At 37.1% G+C, this 23,266-nt stretch overlaps 1 protein-coding gene across 1 annotated transcript; it reads right to left on the bottom strand.

Annotated features, from left to right (window-relative positions):
* Positions 1 to 12,771: 12,771 nt before the first annotated feature.
* LOC149814164 (uncharacterized) lies at positions 12,772 to 22,736 on the bottom strand. Its single transcript, XM_089989147.1, has 9 exons — positions 22,601 to 22,736; positions 20,420 to 20,760; positions 18,392 to 18,593; positions 16,513 to 16,692; positions 15,714 to 15,794; positions 15,449 to 15,612; positions 14,456 to 14,592; positions 13,380 to 13,495; positions 12,772 to 13,294 (listed from the first exon to the last, which is right to left on the bottom strand). Exons 2-9 carry the CDS (start codon positions 20,680 to 20,682, stop codon positions 13,046 to 13,048), a joined length of 1,392 nt encoding a protein of 463 aa, XP_089845273.1. The 5' UTR covers positions 20,683 to 20,760; positions 22,601 to 22,736; the 3' UTR covers positions 12,772 to 13,045.
* Between the last annotated feature and the right edge of the window lie 530 nt (positions 22,737 to 23,266).

Raw genomic sequence — 23,266 nt, 5'->3', positions numbered from 1 at the left:
TGGGTTTTGAACTGGCAACGTCCCAACACAAGGTGACGTGCACTAGCTGCTCCTACAAGACAAGCGGAGCCCCCGTTGGTAGGATGTTAGTTGTTACCTTAAAAACAACATTTTGTTTACCTGGCTTTAGTTTGAGTGTGGAAGGGTTGTCCCTATCTGCATTTGTCTTGGACCAATAAAAAAAAGTCTATGCTATTCATGTATTAGCAATATGACTGGCCATTAATTTCTACAAGCATAAAGCCTAACAGCTTTGAGTTTGAAGATGTCAATATCCTCCTTAATGATAACACCCACAGGGGGGTTTCACACTACTAAGTTGGATGATTGGATCTGATAATCGGTCTCACCAGTTCATGTAAACTCGGAAATCCTATCCATTATTTTTTATTTCATTTACTGCGGTAATAATCCATATCACCATTTATAGGTACTCTCTCTCTCATGTATGGCCCGCGTGTGTATGCGTTGACAAGGCTATTCAAAATTGACATTATTAATGATATTAACAAGGCACACATGTCTTGACCAATAAAAGCATAGCCCCTTAGACAACTTTGATAGTAATGAAGCTGACCAGTATCCTCCTTGGATCCATCTGTCTACCCATTAAACCCCAAACCTGGAGAGAGAGAGAGAGTTTTCAATTCCTCACACCCCCTCCTTTCTTATGACACACCATATAGGTGTGGATAGCTTAAAAGTCAAATGGGCGCTGGTTCAGAAGGTTCCAAGAGTTGCTGCAGCAAATTGAATTTCACCCTCCAGACTACCATTGCATGTGACTTGGAGCCATTGACTGAACTTGTTCCAGACTCCCAGGTAGACTTGTTTCCTACAGATTTAAAAAACCATCGAATTGAAAGACAACCCCACATGCTATGGGGATTTGAGCTCAAAATTGCAGGCCTTTCTCTGCTTTTATTAGGGGTTCCAAGATCAGCAAAAGGGGATTTTTCTTGATGCTGAAAAGCTTGCTTGGTCCTTGTTTTTCCTTTCTTTTGGGATTGTGAGCAGAAAAAGATCCCTTTCATGATTTCAGTTTTCACCATAGAGAGAAAAGTATGGGCCTGAGGTATCCACTTGCTTGCTGCTTTGTTTTGATGGTTCTATCTTTGTTGGGGTGTCTATTTCCTGCACTAGCTTCCAATTCCATGCCTCCTGTTTCTGGCTTCACAAGATACAAAGTTGGGCTTCATTCATACTTTGGTCCAGCTTCAGCTGTAAGTGGTGATGGCTCAGGTACAGGGAATGATGGAGATGGAGTTCTTGGTGGTGAGAAGAGGAGGATACCCAGTGGTTCTAATCCTTTGCACAATAGGTAGATAGCTATTAAAAGTTATATCTGCCGTCTTGTTTCTTTCTCTTTTCCATCAATCTTTTCTCCGCACTTTATATTTTATTCAAGGATAATGTACTGCTTTAGAGATTGGCATTTCTTTTTCACAAAAATGTAAATTTTGATAGTTGAGCAGTTTGGAGTTTGTGTGCCACATACACAAGAATTTTCATGTTTATGATACCACTAAAGTTTTTGTTACTGTTCTTTTCTCTCTTTATTATCCTATGGGCACTGTCAGCTCTCATACCAATACTCTCCACATTTAGATGGATTCAAGATTAGGACGAGAAAAACCTGTAAATTTTTCCAATCAAAAACCCAATTTTGAGGACTCTCTCTCTCTCTCTCTGGTCTAGTTTTGTGGGGAATACAAACCCAAAATGTGGTTAGGAAAATATTTTCCTTTTCATATTAAGAATTCAATAATTGAGTGAGATGCCAACAATAGATGTGAGTTAACAAGCAGAATGCAAAACAGTGTTGGCAAGAGGACAAAGCTCTTTTCTCTCTTTCAAATGATAGGACACATGGTGTATCTAGGAAGGGTCCCTTTCCCCTAAAACAAGGGATCATGGCACAGTTTCTTCTTCATTTCTGCTCTCCTCGATCGCGTCTCTTTTGGCATCATTTTCATGCACCAAGTTCAATTCAAACAAAAGTTTGAACCATGACCCCTACTATGAGAAGATTAGTGAATCAAACGAGTCCCATACTACCAACTCCATTGAGAGTTGGCTTAGACAGGAAGGATTCAGCCAAGGTCAGTCTTTGGTGGGTCATTAAGACACCTTGTTCCGTGAGGGCTTGTATGTCGGTTACCCCACCCAGGGTTTACCTTGCAGAAGGGTGGGCCCATTAAGTGGCCCGGTTCTCGGCGAGGGTTCCTTGTCATCAAAAACATATTTAAGTGGCTCAAGGGCATCAAGTTGGTGTTTCATAAAAAGTTACATAGCTTGGCTGCCACTCAATAGATAGGGCCTGGCAATGGTGCCTTGTTCGGCTGCTTGCTTATATCATATGCTTTTTTTGTTCTTTCTTCATTTTATCATAGAGAAACTACCGCTGTAGTTCAGGCATTTTGTTTCGGATCGAGAGTTATCATGTTGATTGTGGACCTGGTTGGTGTTCGTAGTGTAAAACTCCACAAGTTCTTCACCCTGTTGGCTAAGAATAGTTTTCCATTGGCTTTAACCTTACGACAAGGGACACATATCCCATGCATCGAACTCTTATATGTTCAGGTATTATTTTCGTTCAGTTATTTCTATCACAAATGATTATGATACTATACCTACGGGAGCTCTGCTTGTCTGGTAGGAGCAGTTAGTGCAGGTCACCTTGTGTCGGGACGTTGCAAGATCGAATCCCCATGGTATTGTTGTATAACTGGTAGGAGTCTGTCTAACCCAGCTTTATCTGTCGAAAAAAAATTATTATGATACTATCATCACAAGGAAGTTTCCCACTTCTCTGCTAGAGAGAAATCTATGGTCCAGCATTTGCATGTCTTAACTATTGTAGAAATATGATTCAAATTATGTTGTGTGCCCTGAGGAGGGTTGGCCTAGGGAGGTGAGGCCTTGGCTTCTAGACAGACAGTTAAAGTTCTGTTCTCATGGCCGTCACCCCTCTTCACAAGTTGACTCTCGTCATAGGCTCCCGGTGGCGGGATCCTAGCCTCAGAGTTTTATGCTGGCACGACGAGTAGGTATGGCAAGGAAAGCCAGTATATATATATATATATATATGTGTGTGTGTGTGTGTGTGTTTGGTGGCCCTTGTTGGGGTTTTAGACGGTTTCATTTGATCATCAGTACGAGTCAATCCAGTCAGGGTACATTTCGATTTTGGTAAACACCTGAATTCATGACCATATACAAAGTTTTCGTGGTTAAGATACCAGACTCTTGATCATCATTATTCAGTGTGCAATAAAGGCAGGTGAAGTTAACATGGCTGAGTTCAAGAACTGTCACGTATGATGTGATTGCAATGGTAAAACTTTCACGTTCGTGATTTTAGTTGTGTTTTGCGCTGGAGTTCATGAACTGGGTCACGTATCTCGTGTTGATGATAAACCTGTACTAATGTAGAGTGAGAAGATTCGGATTGCATCATAATCTGAAAGTTCTTTTTGAAAAATAGTGGGAAAAGATGAAAACCATGACATAAGAAAGTTGGGTACCGACAAATCAGATTGAGTTGAGCAACCTTTAAGAGATAACTTGAAGTCTAAGCTAGACAATGATAATTTGCATCCTTTTCTTCCTTTGAAAGATAACTCTTTCCAAAAAGACAAGGGCATCATTCACATTAAAAAAGAACCAGGTCTGCAAAATGTGTCTTAATACAACTCCAGTCACTAACATTACAAAGTCTAAATCATGAATTTCTTTCTTTTCATATTCAGAAATTTCAAAATCCACAAAGTTCTTAATCTTTGTGGGGTCCAAGCTTTACCCCTAAAAGTCATGCTGGTAGCATTGAACTATATTAAAAAATGGACCCTAGAGTGAAAGCTAAACAGGATTAAGATATACTAGAGTAACTAGACAACTATTTTTCCTAATAAAAAAATTTCACATTTGACTCTGTTTTTTCTCTTTTGTAACCATAGGTTTAATCCCATTTGTCAACCCCTATGTTATAGAATGACATGCATGTGGCTACGTTTTATAGGAAGTGTGGGCGCCTCAATGGATCTCAACCGTTGATTTTCATACATATGGTATTTTTCCAATTTAAGTGAATAAGATTTTTCAAGAACTTATAGACAACTGTTATTATGGAGAACATGACTTCTAAAGATTATTTTTACATTTAACAAGCGGTAATCCTGGTTAAAGTAAAGAGACTTTGGAGATAATGATGCTCTTGCCTATTGCTCACCAAGAAGCCTGCTGCTTTGGCCTTGTGACAAGGAACTTTTTTTTTTATATTTACATAAAGAAAGTGTCCCCAGGATCAGAGACCTAGCTATGCTGGTTCTGCCTGCCTTACTTACGGTCGCTATCCTGGAAATGGACATGCACCTTGGTTATCGAACTCTCGATGTCCTTTAGCTTGAACGGCATAAGATGAACCACCTAGCCAAATTTGTGCAGAGTTCTTGTAGGCACTTTTAAAAGAAGTTACAAATAAACTGATGAGGGGAACATTAGCTTTATTATGGCTGCATTGAGTTCAAAACTTCAAGTTAACAATAGATTAAGCCTTGGTTCCGGAAAAACAATCAACGTTTTCCAAGTAAATCCAGACCTTCAATGTTCCAAGTTGGTCCACAAGTTAAAATGGACCTACCTCAAGAACCCTCCAAAGCTAAGCTCTTTCGATAGTGCAAGTCATGTTTTGAATGGAAGAACACTATTTTGTCATGTTGAAGTGTTGACAAAGCATGACCAAGTTCACAAATTCAACATGCATTATGACTGAAACGCAACCAAGTTCATGATCTCTAGTGTTTCGATCCGGAGTATTGCATATCAGGAATTTGATCACGAATCCCGTGAGGACAGAGATACCATAAATAGTTGAACATGGAACGTGTCCATATATAGGCGTTCAACGACAGGAATGCACCATGCTTGGATAAAAAAAAAAATAGACCCCATTTGCATTTATTTCTCTGATTGGTAAATTGGTACATTGTCTGCAATGCATAAATGTTAGCCATATCTGAGTTTTGCCATTTCTGACACGGTATGTTTTTTTTCCTGCACCAAGGATTTATGTCTCATAACTTTGGGGTATCTGCCCTAAGTGGGGTCAGTGTTTGGCAATTGTCATGCAAAGTGGAGATGGGTTTAGCCCATCAAAGTTCAAACCACAATCTTAACCCATATTTGACTGGAACAGATCCAGGGAACAAAAAAAGAGCCACCGTAGAAGTTGCATGAAGTTTATGAATAAGGCATGCCGCACCACTCAGGACTGGGAAATGAGACAAGCTGCTTGCAAAGAGCTCATTCAATTTTCTAAAATAGGCTCGGCAAGCTGAACATAAACAATAGGTCCTTGGCTTGGCTCAGCTCAGCTCAGCTCATACAGGCTTGTTAATTAATAACTTTAAAGTTTAGAACGAACGGTTGATATTTTATGTGCAAACAATAGGTTAGGAGTTCCTTTTTTTTTTGAGCTTTAAAACAATGTTTTTTTTCATAAGAAAGCCAGCTCAATAGTCCTAGAGTTCAAATCCTATTACTTTCAGCTTTGAAACAATGATTCTTTTTTTTTTTTTTGACCCAAGGGGGCAACGTTGGCGTAATGGAATGGGGTCTTAGCCATTAGATGGGCAGTTAAGGTTCGATTCTCATGGGTGTTTCCCCTCTTTGCAAGCAGACACCCAGCATATATAGGCCCTATGAGTGGAGGTTATAGCCTCTGAACTTTTTTTTTTTTTAAAGACAAGCTGGGTTAGGCAGACCCCCACCAGTTACACAACATATCATTGGGTTTTGAACTTGCAACGTCCCAACACATGGTGATGTGCACTAACAGCTCCTACCAAACAAGCGGAGCCCCTGTTGGTTATAGCCTTGGAGTTTTATGCTGCAGGCATGACAAACATATTGCAGGCTGAGCCAATGCGACCAGGTCTTCGTGCCAAGTGGTTTCTTCAGGTTACAAAAAGAACTTTTTTTTTTTAGACAAGCCAGCAGCAGCTCGGCTCATTTAGCTTGAGCCCATCATGAGCTCAATCTCGCCTTGGCTCATTCGGCTCATTTACCAGACGTTCACATGAATAGGCACTTTAAAATTGAAGACCTATTTAAAGTACATTGATAATCCTTATCCTATATGGAATAACAAATAAATTTTTATGTTGGTTTCATGAGGTTAATTATCAAGAGAATGTCATCTCCTATATGGTTGATTCTAGTGTTGTCCATTGGTTGAATCAGGCTGGACGGTGGTCCGGTCTAACTTTCAAGGATATGAGCAAGTTCTTTGCTAGTAGACTTAGATATGGATCTAGATCCAATTGGTCAGGCATCAGGTATGCCTTAGATTCCACTTTTCAGAAAAAAAAATTTATAAGGTACTTGGTACCTAGTTTGATACCTAGCAGAAACATGTGGATCTAGATCCAATTGTGCATCCGGTATACCCTAGATTCTACTTTTCAAACTGTAAAAAAAAGGCACTTGTTACCTAGATGGATACCTATCAGAAACCCTTATAATATTTTATTATTTATCCACCCCCTCTTGCATAGACAAATCTAACTGAACAAAAAAAAATTGTGAAACAGTGTTACAAAGAATGAGCACCTCCAACGGTTCATCATGACTGAAAACCTTTTCCACCAACCCTAAGCCCTAGCAGATGCAGAAACCCTAAGAAAACCTTAAATGGGAGACCCTAGAGTCCTAGAAACCAGGCCAAACCACAAGTGGTACAAAAGGAGCATGTGCTGGGGGCACAAGTTTGAGGCACCAATGTCAGGGCAATTAAGCTGATCCTACCACACACAAAAATGTGTCACGCAGTTTTTTAGGCTCAGTGCATTCAATGGCCATTCAACTTATTATGGAGTGAGTGAAGCCAATGGAGAAAACCAAGAACCTGAGCCCTCATTTACTCAATCATGACACACACAGAGTTTCTCTTTTCCATGAAAATTTGTGCAAACATTAGAGGAATATTTAAAGGGGAGGACTATTACATGGGGTCCTCATCAGCTTCCTAGGTGATATAATTAGTGTTACACCACAAGTGGAACAATCAAACATGAATAAGAATACTTGGGAAGACAAGTTTACATAGTAAAGTCAAGAAATAAGTAATTGGTGGAATCTTTGATCTAAAGCCAGAAGTAGTATGGGGCTGCAATGGGGTCTATGCCATAAGAAAGGAGATATGCTGGTCTATATTGGTTTAGTGTAAGTTTGGAAGCAACCAAACACCAAAATTCAGTGCTTTTCATGCTAATGGATAACCTCTGGTCATCTGATAGAGACGACTTATGAATGTCACCAAGTTGATGGTACTTCACAAGCTCGAAATCCACGGGTGGTGTCTCGTGTATCCAAAAGAAAAAAGAAAAAAAAGAGGCTTGGACAGTTGGAATATTTGCACTAGGTGCATGTTTTTTCTTTTTGATAGACAAGCTGGCGTTTGGCGGACCTCTACTGGTTTATTGAAAGATTTTTTTTGATAGGCAAGCTGGGGTTAGGCAGACCCTACCAGTTATACAATTTATACCATTGGGTTTTGAACCAGCAACATCCCAACACAAGGTGATGTGCATTAGCTGCTCCTACCAAACAAGCGGAGCCCTCGTTGAAGAAAATTTATGTATATAAGAACAACCATTCATCTATCAGTTTAAGGGCATGTTTGCATGTCACGGAAAAGAGGGGGGGTTCGCAGAAATGCATAGAGGCCCGTGCCATTCCTTATGGAAAGCAGCTCTCATTTTACACTCTGGACCTTCCCTTCCACGGATTCAGTTCCCCTTGTTTGGTACCTTCTGCTGTAACATGCAAACGCCCCTAAATCACCATTATAGGTTTGGGGGTGGTCTTCCAAGATTTACTCACCCCCCATTTTCGCTGGGTGCATGTTTGGGCATCATGTGAAGTATGACCAAGTTCGTTAACTTGGGATTCCTTGTTGTGGTAGCTGACTGACTTTGTTCATGTGTTATCCATTCATTCAAACAGGCTATGATCCATACACATGCGCTCTCTACATGACTAACAAGGCTGAAAAACACAAGGTTGGGAATTGTTTATCATGTGTACTCTTTTGTTTTCATAACTACAAGTCAAAGGTGAGGGAGTCCAGCTTTCCCTCCCTCATCTTCAAAACCATCATCATCGTTTATTGAAAAGGATAGATTCTATATTGAAAAAAATGCATTTGACTATCAACATCATTGTCATCATCCCTAGTGCTATATCATATATCATATGTGAGTATTGACAATGCATTAACTTGACCGTATCCGTATATCAAGTTATGTCACGAGGATGACACGGGTACGAGACAAAGTATGCAAATATTTTGAAAACTAGGATACAATGACGCAAATATTTTTTATGTTCCTTTTCTTTTAGGATGACACAGGTATTTTTATGTTTTAAGTGTTAAAAGAATGTAATTTTTATTTTATATATATATAGGAGAATGAAAACCGCCTGAATGGAAACCCTCCCAAACCTCTCCAATGAATTTTTTTTGGTATTTTTTTTCAGAATTCTGACCTTACAGATGTGTTCAGCATGATGACACTTAGATCGTGAATTTTGGATAGAAAATTTGGTATTTGGAGCTTCAAAAAATTATGAAAATTGAATGTCATTGATTTTGAAACTTGTAAAAACTATCAGTACATCAGAATCAAATGCTCCAAGAACTGATTCATATAAAAACAAGTATATAGATCACATCTGGACAGTCAGAATTTAAAAAAAAACATCAAAATCTAATAAAAAGTCCATTGAGAAGGTTTGAGAGGGTTTTCCATTGAAAAGGTTTTCATTCACACACAACACACACACATACATATATATATATATATATATATATATATATATATATAAGTGGTAGCTGCCTATCACTTTTTGAGCGTTCCCCAGACCTACCACCCGTTAATAAGTGTTTTCGGGTTGTTTTTCACAAATCTGACCATGCACATGTTTGGTATCGATTTGCTAGGAAATGACACTTGGATCATGTTTTTCAATAAAAATATAATTTTTTAGCATTGAATATTTTTTAAAATTATAAACCGTTGATTTAATTTTAAATATTATAAAAACCTATTTGTGTGTCAAAATCGGACGATCCAAGAGTAGATTTCTATAAAATCAAGCATGTAGATCACATATGTGCGGTTAGAATTTAGAAAAATAGAAAAAACCCTTCCAAAGCCCAATAGACTGGTGGTAGGTTAGAAAAGTGGTTGGCAGCTACTACCTACCTATATATATATATATATATATATATATATATATATATATATATATATATATATATATATATATAGCCTCTAGAATATGAGAATTGAAAATATAAGAACTAACGTGTGAACCACAATTTTCATGAATTTTTTATTCTTCTCTTGAATCTAACCATACACGTGATCTACATGCTTGATTTCATAAGAACGCGCTCTTGAATCATTCAATTTTGATGCATAAATGAGATTTGTTAAGACTTTAAAATCAATGACTCATATTCTTCATAAATATTCAAGTATTCAAAAATCATATTTTTATGGACGATCCAATGGTTGATTCCTACCAAATTCATCATCTCAAGCACATCCACGTGGCTGGATTTGCAGAAAAAGTGTTGGAAATGCTCATATTTTCAGTTCGCATATTTTGGTTCTAATATTCTACTGATTATATATATATATATATATATATATATATATATATATATATATATAGAGAGAGAGAGAGAGAGAGAGAGAGAGAACCATATGGTATCATGGTAAAGAGTCACCGTATATTTCCTCGTATATAAAAGCAAGTTTAAATTAGAAGCCACGGTGAGTGCCGAAAGTCTTGCATTGTTTCATTTTATAATCATGTGATGGAACTTCAAATCTGTACAAAAATTGCAGGAATGTTAAAGTTTTGCAATTAAATTTCAAAGATTCCCCGCATCTTGTGGGTGAATTTGGCCTTTGCTTTAAGACTTTATGTGGGAATGTGAAAACCTATAAGACTTGAGAAGAACTAAGAATTTCCTAGCAGTATCTATTATCTAGAAAATATAGGGAACTCCATACCCAGTTGCCATGTCTATGATCTTCCAATTCTTAAGTCACTCACTCATATGTAGGGGTGCCAACCAATGTTATCAGCACCCTGCAAATCAGCCTGAATCGGCCGATTCGTATCAGCCAGAAATCGGTACGGAATAGGGCTGATTCGGCTTATTTAAAAAAAACAAAATGGTTATACATATTTTTAATATTTTCGTGACATGTGTCATCTGTTGTTGGTTAAAAACTGTCAGATTCAGTTCGATTCAGTCCAGAATCGGAATCAGCTGATTCCCTGAATTGATTTTCAAAATCCATTCAGAGCCCATACCGGTTCTGGCAACATTGGCGCCAACATCTGTAGCAGATCGGGTTTGGTCAGACCTCTGATTCAAATCACGCATTTTATTTCCGGATCTGATTCATTAAAGTAAGATTATAAATGGTACTTGGATCGGATTCAGATTTATACTTTGAAATCATTTTTAGATTCAGATCGATGGGCTTCAGAATAGTGTTTTATATCAGATTCATGTTTGATTTTGCACATTTTACATGTAAAAGCCTTGATTTTTGCCCTTTTTTTAACAGTTCTAATATGACCATGGATATTTTGAATCCGGATTGAATCTTGCATCGTCAGATCTTATTTGGATTAAGATTCGTCGACTGCACGAAATTTATATTCATATTTGAATCTTTCAGGATATCAGATCTGTTTGCAGCCCTACTCATACTATTATGAGCTAATCAAGATTACAATATATTTATCAAAGGGTTATTTTGAATGTAACATGTTCTCAACTTATAGTGGCAAAAATAAAAATAACAATTTATCAGTCTCGTATACTCGGAGTTTTTGAAGATTTTAAGTTCTTCATGCATGTTTTATCAATAAAAACAACCTCAGATGAAATAAATGCAGCAAATCATTTTTAAGTATTTACGGGTTAATTAACAACAAAAAAAACAAAGTTTTTTTCCCTGAAAATTTGATGCAAAAATGTAAATGGATTTTTTTGCAATATATTATTTATTATGATAAAATTTCAATGTATTAAATGTTTAAAATGGTTGCAAAAAATATCGCCCTTTTTAGAATAATTTCAATATCTCACCAGTATTTTCAATATGATATCTGGAATGGTAGTGTTATTAGAGTTGCACCATCTTTGCCTGTGATCTATGTTTCTTTTCTTTTTTTTGAATCCAAGGAAGAGAGAATATATTAAAGATTTATAACCAGCCCAAAGAGTTTTCACTCATCTGGTAGGGGCCACATGTGAATAGGGGTGGGCATAGGCCCGACCTATTGATTAAAAAATTACAGATTTCCGTGTCCTCGTGTCCCATTTTTTTTTGAAAAACAAACAAACAAACTTTTGAGGATCCTGATTCCCGACTCGTGACATCATAAAACGAGCATGACACCTGTCCGTGTCATATCATTATCACGGGCTTAATTATCTGACGTAGATATGCACCGTCAGAGCAACAAGGACCGTCAGATCTTCAATCATTAAGGTAAATGAGTTACCAGCCCAATGTAAAGATCATGTACGTACGTACCATCACCCTGATTCGGTGTCTGGTAAAAAACATATTGACATGAGAAGATGGATGGACAGCATGACATGGCCATTCATGGTTGATGAGCGGACTGCGAGTAAATGGTTCCGTTTTGACCCAGACCTCTAACCCTATAGGGTTAGGGTTTGGTGATAAATAAGAAGGTCTGACTCCAATTCAACCCGATAAAATCTTTGTCCAAGAAAAACATGGGTCTAGATTGGAGATCCAACAGAGTCCAATCAGTTTCCACCCATACGACAAATGTACATAAAGTTTGCAACTACACAATTGAGGTGCTCGATTAGGGATGCAAAATGGGTCCTGGATCGGACCAATTTGGCTGTTCAGGATCTGATTCTTATCCAAATCTACATGTACTTAGCTGTTCCAGATACGAACAGATTGCATCCCCATGATTCATGGCAAACAGAAACATGGATCCAATCCAACGGTGCCCATTTTTGGGCTGTGAATAGGTCTGACCCTGACTTCATATAGGCTTATATGCAGAATCTAATAGGATCCGTAATCCACACCAACTGAGATATGGCTTAAGGTACATCCTGCAGGTCTTTATCCCCACACAAGATACAAGCAAGTTGACCCAGTTTGGTGCCCACACAGTATACAGGGTCCCAATCGATCTGAACCAGCTGCGGCTAATGGAAACCAATCGATCAATGCCTGGATCCGCTTGGACCTGGTCCAGATCCACAATAATTTTGGACAGTGTCTAGCACTAAGATTAGAAATTGGACAGGGAAGGACGAACTTGTGTATGTCAACAGACAGGTATGAACCCTATATTCTATGCATGATGCACCCACTTACGATAAGTCAGCCTGGTCCGAACCAAGCTTGGTCCAGAATCTGAAACATTCCGAAAAACTGGCATCCTTTCTATCAGATTGGTCTTCTTCTCAAACTCAGCCAACCTAGAATGGACCTAGTGGCCCAACTAAGAACATCAGGCAAGCCAAACATGACCGAGCTAAACTGACCTATACAAGAACCATTTCACTCGCAGCAGGGACTAATTATCAAAATCAAATTTTCAATAGACACTGCCTGAGAATCACGTTAAAGCCCTGACTTTAGATTTTAAGGAATAAAAGAAGGAAAAAAGTGGGCAGTATCCAGCAAGAAAAGCACCTTTATATCCTCAAAACTTTGATTACAACCAATAATGTTCTCAAAGCCTTTTTCATTGTTCAATTTTATTTCCCTGATATACATAATATGAACAAAAAGTTCAACTGATGATAAATGCTTGCATGATATTGCCGTCATCTAATTGTAATCTTAATCCCATTTACATGGGGATGGGAAATATATGTATTACTGCTGAATGTGCAGTTTGGCCTAATTGGCTTTATATCAATCCCGGTACATATAAGAATATTGTTACATCAAATCTTGGAGGCATCACATGTGAGTCTGCTCAAAGCAATGGCAGTCTTTGAACCCGATTGGCGACCCAACTGTTTGCAGATGAATTCTCCGGCAGAGATCAGCTTACCCAAGTCCACGTTAGTCCTTACCCCAAGCCCATGCAGTAAGTATACAACATCTTCAGTAGCCACATTACCAGAGGCTCCCTTAGCATACGGGCAACCTCCAAGCCCAGCAACAGATGCGTCCACAGTGCTGATCCCCATCTGTTCGAGGGAAGAATGAAGTGGGAAAGATGAAATAGCAAAAAGCATTAATAAGATCTTAATAGCAAGGGAAGTCTTGTACTACCTGGAGGGATACCAGGATGTTAGAGAGTGATTGCCCATAAGTGTCATGGAAATGAACGGCAAGCTTGTCTACAGGGACAACAGCCATCACAGCTTCCAACATTGGAACGACTGTACCTGAAGCCACAGAAAAAAACGTTATGTGTTTACCCAATAAGCTGATATAAATCTCCGATAAGACTCAGCATGGCTCACGCTTAATCAAATTCAGCAGTCCAAGGACTAAAGTGACAAGATGCACATCAATGACTAACCGGATTGATGGTGCTATGACACAGAAGCACACAGAGCATGGATCCTGTCCAAGTCTTTCACCTTGTCCATGATTTTTATCATCCTAGGATGGAGAGGTATAGTTCGTAATAGATGAACAAAAAGTTTGATTGTCCAAAGAAGATAAATATGCAATTAGATAAAAAAACAAGCTTAAATAATAGAACATGAAAATCAGTTTTTACATCGTGTGCATGCAAAAACGTGTGCTGGACCACCATGTCCTTTGCTTTTAGTTAACAAATTAGTTTCATCCAATAGCTAAAATACTGACAACACGCATGGAATGTGAATAACATGGTTTCTTGTCCTCGAACAAACTGTTAACCCAAAGGATCTTATAACATTAATAACACAACTATCAACATGAGTTTGCCATTGCTCAAGACTGCATCAGACCCAAGGAAACTCAAGATCACAAATGGTTACTAGTGCTGCCAACAAATATCATCTCAACACTGCTAGAAACCGACCAAGTATACAGATGAAGACACGTGAAAACGTGTATGTGTCCACACAGGCTCATGCATGCAAGGAGTTGGATATATGGAAAACCAATTACAATCATAGTGACTCCAGACTAAAAATGGATAAGTTTCAATGCTAGAAGTAAAAACTAATAAAAACAAAAACCTATAGCCATACCAAAAGTTAATTCTCCGCATTACATTTGCACGTATGCACATAACTAGAAAAAGGGAAGTAAAAAGCCGACACATGTTCATGGGTGCACGTGCACATACATGTCTGCATGCATAATAAAGCACATGAAGCAGTTTAAAAACAATCGTTATGAGAGCATACCAGGAGTACCAACACCAATGGTATCACCAAGAGAGATCTCAAAGCAACCCATATCATAAAGCTCCTTCGCCACATATGCCACTTTAGATGGAGGGACATATCCTTCAACAGGGCACCCAACCACACATGACACATAGCTGCAACAGTGAAATATCAACAATTCATAAGGACTAATTAAAAAAAAACAATAAAGCCCACAGTGTTGCATAAAAATGCATATATAGCATGTGGAATTATTTCATTTATAGAGAGTCCAACTTCAAACAGGAGGGTTAAAAAGATGAAAATTTAACATAAATACAAGTACACGTGCATATCAGTATTTTGTGGAACGAGACAGACAAGACATCCATGCAGTTTGCAAAAGTCACGTGTAATTCTGAACATAACAGAAATCGTATAAGTCTTCAAATTAGCTGAAATATTTATTTGACTTATGCTGGAAGTGCTGAATGAGGTCGCAAACCAATTGAAAATATTCATCTTTAGGATGAAACAAAAAAGATTCTGATTACCTCAGAAAGACATGATTGAATGGAACTGATTAAGAAAACATGCAGAAACCTTCAACATGTGTGTGACCTAATATCTTCAAATAGTTTCCTGGGACAGAAAAGCTGTGTATCATTTACCAGAGAGAGTTACTTGTAATTCATGCAGGAATAGATAAGCCGTGTATCATTTACCAGCCACAGGTACTTGTAATTCATGAAGGTTGTCATTCAGTCAGCATGTCCAATATTAAGAGAAAAGGACTGAAACTTTTCCAAAATGCACACAGATGCATCTGATACATCATGTTGCTAGAAATACACTAGAAGCAAGAAAGTTTATTTGAACAATCTGATGCAAATTCAGTAACAGAGAATGGAAGCAATCCTTGATAAGATGCTTTCTACATCAAGTGAATTTGCTTCTAGTTATAATAAGAAAAGGATCTGGTGGCAAAATCCAGAATAATGAGTTTAAATATCTAAAGCCATTGAAGCATACCCACGAACAGGAATCGAAATCTTTCTAGCAGCAGTAACAACCTCACGATACCGGGCTAGACTCTCGTCAACACTGCAATTGATATTTGATTTTGAAAATGATTCAGATGCTGCTGCAAAAATGGCAACTTCATTTGCACCAGCTGCAATAGCAGCTTCGAACCCCTAGAACATGTAATATCCATAATTATTTCCACATGATTCATCCTTGATTTTGGAAATCCCACAAGAAGAAAAATGAAAGAAAAGAATACAGGTTAGCTTACTTTGAGATTTGGTGTAAGAACGGGCAATTCCACTCCCTTGATGTTCTTCACAGCATTCATTACATCCTTGGCATCTGCCAGCTGTAATGTAAATACTAAATAAGTAAATATTGGAAGCAAAGTTGTTTAAAAATACCACCGCAAACTCTTCCTTTTATATCATGTTTTGCCTAGTTTTTGCTTATATCTTAGACGAAGGTTAAGCACGTACCACAAAAAAATCATAAGCAAGCAACTAAAATACTCAAGATCATTTTAATTCCACTAACAAACTAGTTTTAGGCTCTGTTTAGAAAGTGGCATGCATCTGGTAGATAGATGGTCAAACTACCTTGATAGTGTGTGTTTGGAAACTGGTAGCTGGGATGGAAGTTTATGCATTTGGGAGAGGAAGTGAGACTGTCTCCCCTTTATATTTGCACTAAAGGGTGGATTTGGCAGCTACCACTTCTCCAAAAACATAAACTCCCTGGGACTATCAGTTTTGAGAATCAAACACCGTATCTGTTCAGGCCAACCATTATAGCCATTGAAATCTTGTTGATCCCACAGCAATATCAGGTGATTTCTTTCCATTTATATTTGCTAGATTTTTTCAGTGGCTACAGGTTCTCCAAAGGCACCATCAATAGATTTCAGTTGTCCACAAATTTCTGATATTTGTTCATTATTCTTAAAATACCATTTTTTTCTGCTATTTGATCATGAATTGCAAGAAAATTGCTAGTAACAGAAGGCATGGAGAGATTCAACGATATAATAGAAGGCCTGAAGCAAAATAGGTGTCAAGATGATGTACCTGTGGTACCCATTTTGGTGAGACAAAGCTTGTAGCTTCAACAACTGGCAGACCAGATGAAACGAGTTTCTGAATTAGTTCAATCTTTACATCTGTAGGGACAATATTCTTCTCGTTTTGCAGACCATCTCTTGGCCCAACCTCCACAATCTTTACGAAATTAGGTATATCCCTGAGAAACTGTGTGCCAGAGAAAATTGACCACTGTAAGATAATATTTAAAAAAATGAAATAAAACTTACCACATCAAAATAATACAAACACCCAATCACTCAAATATGTTAGAGAAAGTAATATGGCAGTCACATGATTAGCCCATTCAACCAATCCACGGGCCCTGATATGCTTTATAGCCAAAACATAGAAGAGAAAGATCAAGCGGCATTTTTTATTAGTACATCTCATGCACAAAGCAAATGCAAGAGGTGCATAAGCTTAACCTTAAATGCAAGGAGCTTCTGAGTCACATAATCTATTAGAAGTTAAACATAATATCTAGGAGTAAACTATAATAATAACAGATTAATCCAATTAGTTTTCAGTTTTGTCACAGATATCCGCACCACAATATAAGGAAAGATTGAAAGCGGAAAATTGTAATATGTTCAGCAAGTCAATAATTGAATAAATATTGCAATATTTCACTGTATCTTTAGAACTTGGTTTTTCATATTTTCAATACGATTTTTCTTATTCATTATTTTTATATTTTTAAAAATTGTTCTGCTTTTGCTTTACATTATTTGCAAAAAAATTACTAAAACCTAATTTTTTCTTATTATTTATTATTTCTTAATTTTTATAATTTTTATTTGTTAAATGCCAAGGTTTTCCTTAGCAGCATTATATGAAAATGATGCAGCAATTAATGCACAGCCATCATAACTAGCTCATATATTGACTGATACGACAAATATGAGGTTTTTAAGTATGTGCATACAAATCTTGCTACAGAATATTCTCTACAAGGAGTTTTCTTATAAGATATTAAATTGTTTGGCTTTTATTGCACAAACTCAACAAAAAATTAAAGATAATCAACATCTATCATAAAGATTATAGTGAAAATGACAAGATATTAATATGAGATTTTCAGATCTCCCAGTGTGATCAAAATCTGGGGAAATCCCAAAGAAATATTCTTTTGAACTTTCTCAGTGACAAAATCTAGAGAAATTCAAAATATTGCAGATATGCATTATCACATTGTGTATTGGACATTTTTTTCGTATAAAACCCAGGTTGAAACTACAGATTAGATGTAACCATCATAGAAAGAAAGCACTGGACTACATATTTAAGCAGCAATAAAGAAAAGACAAAACAAAAACAAAAGGTAGCATGGTCAAGAATCTTTTAGACGGAACAAGCATGGATTGAAACAAAGAGACATGGATCAAAACCTGTTGTTCCATTGGTTGTTGGTGACATTATGATGACGAAATGGCCCTAGCAACATACTTATATTGAGAGAACGAAAATCACTGAATGCCTTGCTATCATTAATTAATGAAAACTTTACGGTCGTTTTCAATAATTTAGAAAAGAGGACTTGAAAAGGTAGATTTTTTCTGGAAAAACTTAGATATAGCCTGCATCATTTTTTTGTCTCTGACGCTGTACATTAATAGCCATAGATGGAAGACTGAAATGAGACAATGATGAAAAGGATTAGATACAAGTTCCCTCATGCATTCTCACTTCCCAATCTTATCTTCTGAAACTTATCTGTGCTGATGGTTAGCTACAGAAAGTTAAAATATAAGTTCCAAGATCACTCTCAGACTATGATATGTTTCAATCAGTGTATGATGGTCTTTGACTAACAGAAAAGAAGATTCATGGCAAAAGGAAGAAAATTGCTAGAATCTGAAAGCACCTTATTTGCTAGACATCTTACACCACTGTCACTGTCTTGGGAACTGTAGCAATGGTTGTCAAGAAACAATGAGCCACAGCCACCATCAAAGCTCATCCGGTTTCTCCTACAAACACCTGAGGTACGAATATCCAAAGGGTCTCCTCTGAACATGCCCCTTGTCTGTTTCCTCCATGGCAATGCCCCTCTGACATATTGTTCACTGTAGAAAAAAAATAAGTGAACTGAAATTTTCAAACAGCAGCTCCAACACCCAATAGCGACAGGGGGTTAAAAAACAGAATTGCACCAGATGCAAAAATAATACCTTACAATAATGAGACATAATTATGAAAATATCACTACAAAACAATTTTTTATTAGTGACAGTTTTTATATTAGCTAAAATACTAATTAATTTTGAAGAGTTTATCCACCCTCCACAATACAACACATGCTTTGAATGGCCCCCAAAATCTAAACTATAAATCTGTACTTGTATCTAATAATTAGTTGAGATATAGAATTTATTCTGACTTGGCTTGAATCTGGCTTATATGTAACCTATTTTCGGCTCTAGAAGGGTTAGTGACGCTTGCACCAATAGCTACATGACCGTGTGAGTGCATTGACAGATATTGAAACAACTTCATCATGTTGGCACACATCATGCATAACCATGTAAATGGTCAACCAAACCAACATGCATCATTAGTCCATAAACAAAGTGGCATGAAATGTACAGAGGAATGCAGCATAGATGCAAGCTAATACCAATTGAAATATAAGCAAAAGTATTGAAAGGAAAAAGTATTTTTTCTGTGTCAAAAACATTTAAAAGGTGAACAGCTTCAATAGTTAATATTAAACTACAAATGCATGACTACACATAAGTATTCAGTACCATGTTTACAAGAGCAAATATTATTGCACATACTTTTCCTCAAAAGCTTCAAAAATCTTGAGGAATAAGTATATGATAAGAATATAAGGAATAACAAAAAAACCTACACAGTGATGAGCATTATTTACTTATATAATAATTACATGGTTGCACAGGCATGTAAGAGAAAATGGTCCCATGATTTCTACTACTACATGTAAAGTGCAGAGCCTTTCCAAAAGTTCCCTTCATCTTTTTTATTGGAATACCCCTGACATTGTCAACATGGCAGCACATCAGTCTTTGCTCAACTTTCAAAAATTGGTTATGTTCACCAAATCATTGCAAAAATTTATTGTAGTTTAACTAATATGTGTAGTAGTTGCTAAATGCATAAGCTCCTCCTTAATTACACAACTTATTTGAGTATAAGTGTGTGTGTGTGCATAAATCAATGTCAAAGGTAGAACAATGGCAAGCTGTTTTGCCATGCTCATGCAGTAGGCCATTTGAACATTTAGTTAGAATCATAGTCACCTATATTGTTCAAGGTAATATCTCGATGAGGATTTTTCTCGGAGAGATTTTCAAAAACTGATTTTTCTCAGGAAAATCTCAGGAGTTTTAAAATTAAAAAATATAAAAAAATAATATCGCTGATATCGGTGACTATGGTTAGAATGTGTCAGGACGAAGGACTGAAATGACAAGTTACACAAGTGTATTGTGCAAAACAATGCAAATACAAGAGAAGAAAAAATCAGGAAGCTGCTGGATTGCCACCCAATATACACAAATTGCATTTGTCTTCTATTCTTTTTTATGAATACAAGAGCAAAGTGAACTATAACAAAAACAAACAGTCAGCATATGCAAGATTTCATGACATTAAAAAATAAATTTTTAATATAAAAGAAAAAAAAACATATTTGATATCCGTTTGCCAAATATGAATCTTTCATCATTCACTGTACAATTTGCTTAAACAATCCAGAATTATAGAAAAAAGATATCAAGAAATAGAAAGCTAGTTAATCCAGAGGATTTAAAGATGAACATCAACAAACCATGATGCAATAAAAAAATGCAATAAACTGCAAATATATCCTGAGAATGAGCACAAGACAACTTCAGAAAAAGGAAGAGTGATTTCAGAATGTATTTACTTGCAACTGTTAGAAGAACTGCAACTTCTCCCTTCAGCAAAGCAATTTCCTAATTCTCCTTCGTCAACCCTCGGCCTGCAAGAACTAGAAGCAAAGGACTGCAGCCTACCAACATTCTTCAAGTTGGGCAATTTCTCAAGACCAAGAGGTTCTTCTAAGCTCGACATAGTTGAGCCAAAAGACAAAACTGTAAGTGAATTAAGTGCCCGTGATAAGCTTAAGCTACCCCACGACCTCTTATTCAGAGACTTCAATGCTAACATCAGAGAAAAATAATGGATCACAAGTATGTGCCACCTAATAAGAATGGCTTTTCCCTCTTGTACCAAGAGAACATGTGCCTGTATTGTATTACAAAGAAAATTATATGAATATAAGATAAATTAATAACTCATATCATTAATCCAAGCTAAAGATTTCAAATGCACTTCTTGTATCAACTGAAGATTAAATATAAGAAACTCATGAAACATGCTAAAGAAAACAGTAGGACAGTTTTTATGCACAAAACAATTATCTGCATAAAGGTAACAATCTGCTGAAAACCGCAAGCAACAGATCCAACTTAGAAGCAATTTCATGAAGAATCTATGCTTTGTAAAAGTCAGATAGTTAAGAGGTTTTAGACTTTAATTATTGAACAAAGAAATAGCTAAATTCCAAGGATTAACTATCATATCATCAAAGTCTAAAGAGTTGGAGACACATTTTCAAAATTGCGAAACTAAAACAGTGTTAAATTCTATAATACATACATACACATATACATATGTATCTATACATACATATGTTTCGCTTGTGTATGTGAAATAAAAGCTATATTTTCATTAAAGAAATAGGGTAACATGCTATATTTACAGTTCATTTGTTTATAGAATTTATATATTTATATATGCATGTGAACACGCACAAGACACATGCATATATGAATATATACAACTTGTGTGTGTGTGCATGCATGTGTGATGACCTGCTAGGGGCTTGAATTCGTTCTATATAACAATGACCACCACGTTCTAAAGGATTTTCTCACAATGAATGATCCTTTCAGAATATAAAGTAGAAAATGGAATCACACAAAATCATATAAACATTCATCGACTATTTGGTGGCTAACATGCATAGGAATTAGATAGCTTAGGATTTGGCAAAGAGTTGCTTTCACATTCTTGTTTATTGATGCTGCCAGTGTACCTAGTTCTTCCACACTAAGTTCATTCACCAAAAGATTCTTGCACACTAAGTTCATTCAATATAACAATATCAGTTATGCTTATGCATCTTTCACTGAACCCCAATACATTTTGTAGATTTCTCAGTACACCAATCTAGGAAAGTAAATGACCTAACAGTTGATTGCAGTAGCACCCACTATGAATTACCATCTTTGGCAACATCGCTTGAGTGCTACCTCAAAGCTGTGATACCAAATCATACATTTGTTTAGTTGGTCCGTGAGTTAAAACCTTCTAGACTGCCATCTCAACTCCTGCTTCTACCATCATGACACAGACTGGGTAAAAACCAAATGCAATATCAGAGAATTATTGCAGTTCAACCATAGTTGCTCCCCTTAAAAGCATTGAACCCTAACCTTTTCTATACGGGACACGAGTTTATAGCTCGCTAAACAAAAGGTAGCAAATATATACCAGTTCTCCACAAGCTACCATAATACCCCATCAATCACCAGCTTCTACTTCTACTCTCTTTCTAAACTATTTGAATCTAACTGAAACCCCATCATACATAGAAAGACAAGGAATACGTCTCATCTACAATTAGAAAGCTCAAATGAAAAACAACCAATCTAATTTAATGCAATAAGGAAGAATTTTTCCTCTTTCCCGTGAATATAACAAGTATTCAACACCAAAAGAGTCCAAGAAATTCACATAATCAACAAACCGAACAACACATAAAACAAGTTCTTGATAAAATATCACAAAGAATTAAACAAATATCAATACAACCCTAAAAACCAATGAAACACATATTCAATTCCACGTGAAACCAGACGTCCTCAATAAGAACTCAGCAACAAATCCATCAAAAACAACCAAAAGACAGAATTTCAATAAAAGAATGCATAATTCGGTATATGGATACCCAATCGAACTATAGCAAACAAGAAAATAGGTAAAGACGAAATTTGGAATTCAGGAGGAAATTAGAACCAACCAACTATGTCGGGAGCCAAGAAACCATGAACGGTACGATGGCAATTGATTCTAACAAACCAATACATAAATTTGATCGAGAAAAGGGGGACCCAAATCAGGGTCCCCGAAAGGGCAAAAACTAGGGTTTTCCGAGCGATGGGGGAGAGAGTTGGGTGATGAATGCGAGGGGTCGGTTCGCACGAGTTCCTTAGGTAGAACTGTGCGTCTCTCTCTCTCTCTCTCTCTCTCTCTCTCTCTCTCTCTCTCTCTCTCTCTCTCTCTCTCTCCGCCTAACACACGCCACTCGCTCGGCTCGGCTCGGCTTGGCCCGGACTGGCGTGGCTCGGGTGTTTGGTTACGATGGTTGAGACTTTGGTCGGTAAAGTTAATGATATCAACGGGACGGATTTATCTGGACCGACCCGAACCAAACCTTATAGGATCCGGATATGGAAGACTCGATTAAGACTCAGATCCGGACCCGAAGGTCCAATTAATACATGGACTCCGGTCTAGTTTGTGAACTTTTATACCAGACCCAGGCCTGACCCGAGTTCTGATTAAGATCCATAATTTTTTAATATAAAAATAATAAAAAATATGGTTTTACCGAGTCTGCTTCGTGTAGTTGTTTTTGAGTCCAGGTATTGTTTCTCTTATGGTAAGCCTGATTATACCCGAGTCC

Source organism: Nuphar pumila, chromosome 15 (assembly GCF_984573655.1).
Source record: "Nuphar pumila chromosome 15, dmNupPumi1.hap1.1, whole genome shotgun sequence".
Lineage (NCBI taxonomy): Eukaryota > Viridiplantae > Streptophyta > Magnoliopsida > Nymphaeales > Nymphaeaceae > Nuphar > Nuphar pumila.
Note: the sequence above shows the minus strand (reverse complement) of the source record. Positions and strands in the feature narration are given on the sequence as shown.